We start from the raw sequence: 8,512 nt of genomic DNA, 5'->3' as shown, positions 1-8,512 counted from the left end.
TATACATTGCATTTCATTTGTATTTTTAAAATATTTTCGATAATTTAAGCATTTAATGCTCATCAACTTTATCGATATTGCGAAATTAATGATAGAGGATAAAAGTATTTAATTGCAACAATAGCATTAATTACTTAAATATGCAATAGCAATTAAGAAACTAACTCAATTTTGACTACATATAAGTCTCTTTTAATTTAATTATTTCGTAAAAATAATTTATTTAATTAGAATAAATTTGAATTTTTATTGTATCTTTATAAATGCAAACTCGATGCATTTAATTCTATCGTTTCTATTTAAGAAAATTATTAAATTTTATATAAAATGAATATAATTATTATCTAATTTTATTTGTGAATGAAATTTATTATTTTTTTTATATTATTATTAATAATTATTTAATTTTTACCTGAAATATTAAATTTACACTTAGAATCGGTTCATCAGCTTGGGCCAATTTTAACAGAATTTGTTTCATGAACTCTAAATGTTTCTTCCACGTGCTTTGTAATTTACATTAGACTGAATTTTCTTTCCATTTTAGGTTCATTTTGTATAGTACGAGAAAGTCATAACACTCATTTTGAGTTTGATATTACAGAAAAATCCGCAAGTGATCATTTTAATTACATATTGTTATTGTAAACTACAATAAAATTACTAAGAGATGGAACATTTTTGGCCATAAGCAAAACAATGAATGGAAAAATAAAAATAATAAACATTTATATTTTAAAATTCTTAATAAACATTTTAATTTAATATAACAAGATTAAAAATTAAGATGGATAAAAACTGGTGGCTTTACTGTATAAATTATTTAAATTCTTATAAATGTTTTAAACATTTTTATAATAAGTACATTAAAAGTTAAAAAATTGTATTTTAAATTATGAAAATTATTTTGTACGATAATTTTGCACTTGGAACAAAAACGATAAATAATTTTAATAATTTAAAATTTATATAACTTCTTTACCAGGAATATATCATATATACCTAGTTTATTTGAACAGATTTTATTTCAAAACATTTAATATAATTAAAATATTTTTCCTGAAATTTAAAAATAATTGTAAATTAATAATAAAATTTAAAGACTTTTCCATTAAGAATTTGTAATTCGAATTGAAATTTTAGATTTTTTTTTTCTTCTTTTTTTCTAGTAAACCAAAACGAAGAATTGAGCGACACTAATTAAGGAAACGTCTTCCAATTTTGTTTAAAAAAGAGGAAGTTTTATTTATAGAATATCTAGGTAATTTAGAGGCCGAAATTGGGTTCAAAGACTTTATACTTTAATTGCAAGTCTACAAGATTTTCAATAAATTAAAACAAGTTTTCTTCAAATTGCACTGAATGTTTTTTAATTTAAAAAGTCTTCTTTAAAAACAGGAAATATTAAGACAATAAAGACTCGAATAAAAAATTCTATAGCTGAGAGAATAATAAACTATGAGTTTTTTAGGTCATGGTTTAAAATATAAAAAACATCAAGAAAAAATAAATAAATATATATTTTTTGGGGGGCTTCATTTTTATGTTAATAAAATATTGATAATACAAATGTATAGAATTTAGGAAATTAAATATGCATTGAAATTACATTATTATTATTATTATATACATATATAAAATTATTTTTACATTTATATGCTGTGGATCAGTTGTTGTTTGTGTTTTAGTGATAAATAAGATATTACATCTGTTTTCATACTCGAAATCAATGTAAAACTGGGCCGTTCGGTTTTAAATGTTTTTATATTAACCTTGAAGCTACGACATGTTTCAAAATGTTATACATTACGCATCCCCTATTATGCATAACATATTTCTCTGAATGATAATGATAAAACTATTTTTTCCTAACTGTTATCTCTTTCAATTCCTCTGAAATATGTTGAAAAATTATAATAAATACGATTAGACATTAACTAATCAGCTAATGCATTCTTTTCCTAAATTCAATTTTCACAAGATTTTCATTAAACCTTTTAAAACTTTTCTATTTATAAATATTTTTACGTTGACATTTAAAAGTCTTGCAGTTTTAATAAACTTATATCAAAATGTACACCTTTAAATAATGAATATTCGAGCAAACATATTTACGCTCATTCATAAAGACAAATATTAGATTTATAAATAATTTATTTTTATTAGTTTATAAAGTGATAAAAAATTTTATTTACTTAAATTTCCAATGATAAATATATTCTTAAATGATAGACAAACTTCCTTTTATATTTAGATTTTCGACTAACCTGCAGTATTTTATTACGTGTATATTTTTATCAACTTTATTATTTGTTTGTTATGTTATTTTGAGTAAGTTTTTTTAAGGATTATGCCCTAAATATCTTTAATGTATCTTACATATTTAAATTTTTTGAGATTCTCTTACTTAATAAATTTCAAATTTATAAATAAACTCAACATCTGCAAAGATTCATGCTTCAAATTTTACTTATTATCCGGATTTTTTAAGTCATTTTTTAATTGAAAAATATTAAGAAATAGAATATAACCGTGCATGAGTGATAAAGTAGAGTGATTTGTGCATAAATTGGTTATATCATTTATCCATTCTATCGATTTAGTTGCATCACATCCCATGTTTTATCTTGTCACGTGTTATTTGCGACGTCACCACTTACCACACGATTAGTTTGATTTATATATCAATGTTGCACTTGCATTATCGATAGAAATTACGTAAGAAAAATTTTTGCCCAATTTCCGTATTTACCATGCTCTAATAATCTGTGATTTCATTAACCATGGCCGAATAGCTTTTGGTTTACGTAGGAAAACTTATATAACATTTACATAACATGTTTGTTATTAAAGCAAAAGATATTAAAGATTAACAATAGTTTATTATCTTTTATTAAATATATATTATAGAAAAATTCATTAGTTGGTGAATTCCCTAAAGATATTTGCTATAGTTTAGCTTTAAAATATAAAGAAAGTAGTAAAAAAAAACAAGTTTAAGATCTTAACTCACTTGATTATTTATTCAATTTGTTTGATCCTGTAAATACATCTTTCCACAGAAAATCATTAAAATCTTAAATAATTTAGATGCTCCTACTTATTTATTGATACATTTAAAACAATAGCAATTAACATATAAAATAAAATTCTATTGTAAAGAAATAAAAGCAGAATTGTAGAATAGGAAATAAACTCATTATAGAAAATCAGAATTCTTGAATGATTTAAAATATATATATATATACTGGAAAACTTATTTTTAAATTTCAAAAATCAATTTAAAATAAAAATAAATCTCATTAGTTTGTGAAACTTCAAAATTTCTATTTTTCTTTTCAAATAATTTTGGTTTCTGAATTTCTTCCTTAATTAAAGTAATTAAATTTAAAATACTTATTTAGTTTTATTTTAATTAAAAATATTTTATTAATATTGCAATATTCAATTTGTAATAAATGAATGTTTATTTGTTTTAGAAACATTATCAAATTTTATAATTGCAATGTTTGTTTGAGCATTAATAATAATAATAATAATAATAATAATGAGTGAAGTAAATGAATTTGTTTTGTTATTTGCGTTTCATTGAGAAATTACAAATGTTCCCAAGGCAAAGACGACTTCGAAAATAAAAACGGGTCAAGCGAACCAAAACAGAAAGTAAGGCAAATTACCACCTGGCGGAGAGATTGGTGGAGAATTTACACGAGGAGTTTGTTTAATTTTAGAGAGTAACGTTTGTAAAAAGAGCAACAGAGGGCAACAAACTGCACGGGATGACCTCCGCGGTGTCGGAACGAACGAAGCGCCATCCCTTCACCATCACGTGGTTCCTTATATAACGCAGTAGCATTCGGTGGGATTCATTACGTAAAGAGAAAGCGAACGGAGCCTGCGCAGTGCTCGAGTTGTGTGACAATCGCGAGCCATACTATGATGAACAGTAGCTGATAGTTATTCACGTAGTCAACAACCATGTACGGACACATGTTCGGTGAGAGAGGCGAAGAGAATGTGGATCTACTATTAGGTCTAGCAGATTCTCTCGTGAGCGAAGGTAAAGTAACACAAGCTATCGACGTGTATAGCAGAGCTTACCGTATCGGATCTGTGTCGCCAGAAAGACTAGGGAGTTTAGTAGAAGCTATGGTCGAAGTTGCCAGAGAGCGTGCGTCTGATACTTGGAACTCTTCCCTGCCTAGACATGACATTTTTCTATGTTCGCTCTGCCAAAGTATGTACGTCGATCCAGTCACTATCCCTTGCGGTCACACTTACTGCAAGAGATGCCTGGCTAAAGATTGTTATCCAAAGACATGTAAGAAGTGTGGTGTTTCGCACGCTCAGAGTCAGTTAACTCCTCTTAAATCGAACGTTTTGATTACGACAGTTCTAGACAAGTGGAAAAATAATGAAATGAAAGCTGCTAAATTAAGACTCGAAGGTTGTGAACTGTTTCAGAGAGGAGAGGCCATTGCCGCTTTAGAGAAATACAGAGAGGCGTTCGACCTCGGTGAGTGTATATTTTCTCTACTTAAATAATAAGTACAGGTATTCGATTTTCTTTCGCACGCAATTATTCGCTTGATTTTTAACTTAATTCCTTCTAAAAAATATATTTTATAATAATAAGTATTAACGATATATATACAGTATTTAACGCGCTTTAACCGAAAAATTTATTATTTATATTTCGGTTAAATAAAATATAACGCGTGTTCTAATATGGTGTCAAATTATTAATGAAATTGAAGTGGTATTTAATTTTGAATTCAAATCATTTTGAAAATGGAGATCCCGCGTCGCTTTCTATTGGTGAACTTTTGACCAATGAGGCGCGTCTTATTATGAAAAGTGCTTATACAAGTTGATAGAGGGTCACGTGACGAATGCGAGTCCTTGTCCTCGCTACGGTAGCGGATCTTATACAACTATCCCTTAAGGCAAGTCAAAGTTCGAACACGTGTACAAGATTTCGATAATAATAACCCAGTGTTTAAGCGTCTAGACTGTTTATCGAAATTATTTTCGTTGTTATCGCTATACAGAAATAAAGAATCTTCGCAAGAAACACTAGTTTCATTATTATAAGAATTTTTTCGATTTTTTTTATGACTTAAATAATGATGTAATTAGTTTAAGGAAGAATAGTCAATAGAAGGTTTAAATTAACATATTGGAAATTTTAAACGAATGAAGAAGCGGCTTTATTTTAATGAAAAATTTAAGAAATGCGTCTTTAAAAGATTTCCTTGTTTCTATTCGGGTTAAAAATTATAAAGTATTATATAAGTAGTTGTTTTCCCGAAACTAACCCTTACGTAACTAGCACTCTAGAGCTTTGCGTCATCATGCGCTTGATTTGCAGATTTACGGTTTCTTTTATTTATTTATTTATTTATTTCTTAAGAACACGTGCGGAATTATTGCAGTAATATACTGTATATATAAGTTCTATTTAAATCATTACTTAAATTAACTAATTAAATGTTTTATTTAATATATGTAAAAATTATATATATATTTATGCATGGTAGAATGCAAAATATTCAAGTGACGAAATGAGGTTGCATAATTGTTTCGTTGACAAAAAGTTTGCCGTATCTCTCTCTCTCTATTGCCAACTCACGGTTCACATACGCGGATTTTCGGTCGATCCGCTACACGTGTCGAACTTCGATCACGTGATAGCGGGGAGGATTAAACGGAATTGTTTACGTGTTCTTGTCATTCTGATAGCGTGACTTTCCGTGTTCGCTAGTTAAACATCACAAGGTTAAATCATATTTTTAAAAATGCCACCCCGATTGTCGCATTTGTTCACATACGTGGGGTATTTTCTACTCCCAAATTATTTATAATCGAATATATAATTAGAAAATTTTCGTGTCTAATACTTCCTTGATTAATTAATTATCTAATTAAAAAAAAAAAGCCGAAAATTAGAGACGGAAAATAAAATTGTTGGAGTGAAGATTGTTAGGTTTTGAGTCATCGACACTTTTAAAACTACTTGTTAACGCGTAACAGGAAGATGACGAATTTTTTTTTGCCTTGTTGGACCGTATTAAAAGGTCTGATACTGTATTGTTATCAATAGCCTACAACACCGAGGGAGGTAACACAATTTCCAGTCTGTCGGAATTGTAAGCAAAGCGGTCATCTTAACTATTATCGTTATATAATGACACTTTCGCTTTGTTGATTTTTCTCGTTACGGTGTATATCGTCGACGTAGGTGTATATCAGCATTAAATGTCGACTAGAAATCCGCTGAAAGTCATAATAATTTAAAATATTAAAAAATAAAAAAAAAATAATAATAATATACGCCCAATTTTACATTGGGGCGAAATTGTCTCTACTTTTTCCCTCTTTTTTTTCGCCGTTTTGAATATTATTTCCGGGGCGTTGGTTTCTTTGGCTACATTTTAAATATATATATGTATATAAGTACGTATATACATATATATTATATATTATAACTTGTAATTATATAAGAAATAAAGGTTTAAGTGTATTTAAAAGTCCTTATATAAGGCTCTGGATGTAACTTATATAAAACTTAACTTATATAACGAATTTTTTGAATATTATTACTGTATTAAAAACTCGTATGTAAAGGATAAAGTAAAATAAAATGATTATTGCCGTTTTATTTCTTTTGAATAATTTATTTTCTGTCGCCATCGCGAAACGATCGGTGACGGACTATAGCATTGACGTCACACACGTGCGGCACGTGGCAAGGTTAAATTTGAAACTGTGTTAGAGGCGATTCTTTTCCTTCTCTCCCTATTCTTAAATTTAAAAAAATAATAATAAAAATAAGAATCGAGGGCTCGTAACCCGTAAAGGCGGATTAACGTGTATAAACGAAAGGTCACCAGGGGCATCTATTTCTAGTTAGATTATCGATTTAAGAGAAATAATTTCTCGCCTTTGACTCGTCTGCAGCCATTTCCGCTGTTTTCAGACAGATTTTTCAAATCATTTCTATTGTAATTCGTGTATACGATCTTTAGAAAAATCACATTTAATTAATATAATGCATTTTATTTAATAAAATATATATAAATCGATGAAATTTATCTGTGGTGGTTTATAACGACGTTATTAAAAATATAAAATATAGGAAATAAATAATTACAACAATTATCTTAAATTATATAGTCGAATATAAGGTTTAATTATCGTATTAATATATATTTTTTTAATAAATAATAATAATAATAATAAATTTAATATCAAAAATCCGATCTAACTATTCTGTCGTTATTTGTTTTCCTTAAACGATATAACGCGAAAGCGCATGCGTAACTTCTAATTACGTCATGTGACCGACTCTTTTCGGCACGTGGACGACCGTTGCTATGGCAATGTGCGCCTTTCGAGTTCATGTGGAAGGAAAACAATTTGCGTTACGTCACGGATACTTTTTTTATTATTTTATTTCCTTCTTATTTTCTATCCAATATTTCCTCGCATTTGAAAATAAATCTAATTTGAAATATATCGACTACAGTCTTAAGATTTCTACGATTTATTATATATAATCATTTTCATTTAGATGCGTATTTTTAGTCGAATAATTCTTTAATAAATAGAACAAATGACAATGAATGGTCAATAGAAAGTAGGACTTTTGTCCGCTTTGAGGCTAAATTATAATATTTGTTTGTCTTCTCCATTGTTCCTTTTTATTCAAAATAGTATTGAAATGTTTAATTCTTTGGAATTAACATCAGATATTAACAGTGTACTTGGCACACAGCGCATTTATTTTGTTCTGTAGCTTGGAAAACCGATCAATTCTGCTAATTTTTCCTCGTAACATGATTCGGATAAAATACACACATAAGCTTAATATATATATATTTACAAATCGTCCCACTTGATATATACACTTTTTTGGTCTATCAACAGGTGGAAAGTACATTTGTCACTCTTCTTTCAGAAATTGTTTATAAAATCATACTTCAGAAGGATGTTTCTGCAATTCAGTTTAAACAATTTATATTAAATTTTATAAATAGAAAATATTTTCCCAGTCACTTGTGTGTGTGTTTTTTAATTTTTTTTTTGTCTTGGATAAAATTGTATACAAGAAATCACGTATTAAAGATCTGGGGATTACTTTGATAATCTTGTCTAACTATAGCATTTATTGTTATGAATATAAGCATTTTTTTTTTTTTAATATCAGCGACTTAAAACATTCAAATGATCAGTAAAAAATATAAAATATTTTTTATTTAGAGATCATATCAGATTCTATATTATATAACATAATATATGAAGATGTATTCTATCTATAGATTGAAATGATAAGAAATCTGTCATCATATAAAATTATAAGGTTAGATAGGTATTAAGGCTATTTTTATAGATATGAAAATATGTTTACGTGTAAACACATAGATATATATATATATATTTATTTAAATGCTGTTGTATATAAAATAAAGTACGAATCGCTGTAAAATTGCCAGTTTAAGAAAAGATGTAT

At 27.4% G+C, this 8,512-nt stretch overlaps 1 protein-coding gene across 1 annotated transcript in view; it reads left to right on the top strand.

Annotated features, from left to right (window-relative positions):
- The first annotated feature begins 3,831 nt into the window (after positions 1-3,831).
- LOC111635990 (LON peptidase N-terminal domain and RING finger protein 3-like) overlaps positions 3,832-8,512 on the top strand; it is a 44,073-nt gene continuing 39,392 nt past the window's right edge. The window contains exon 1 of the mRNA XM_023381141.1: positions 3,832-4,516. Within this exon, the coding sequence (XP_023236909.1) occupies positions 3,979-4,516 (538 nt within the window). The 5' untranslated portion in view covers positions 3,832-3,978. The remainder of the gene's footprint in view (positions 4,517-8,512) is intronic.

The sequence above is a fragment of the Centruroides sculpturatus genome, unplaced genomic scaffold (assembly GCF_000671375.1).
Source record: "Centruroides sculpturatus isolate CEXI.00-Female unplaced genomic scaffold, Cexi_2.0 scaffold959, whole genome shotgun sequence".
In the NCBI taxonomy this organism is placed as follows: Eukaryota; Metazoa; Arthropoda; class Arachnida; order Scorpiones; family Buthidae; genus Centruroides; species Centruroides sculpturatus.
Note: the sequence above shows the minus strand (reverse complement) of the source record. Positions and strands in the feature narration are given on the sequence as shown.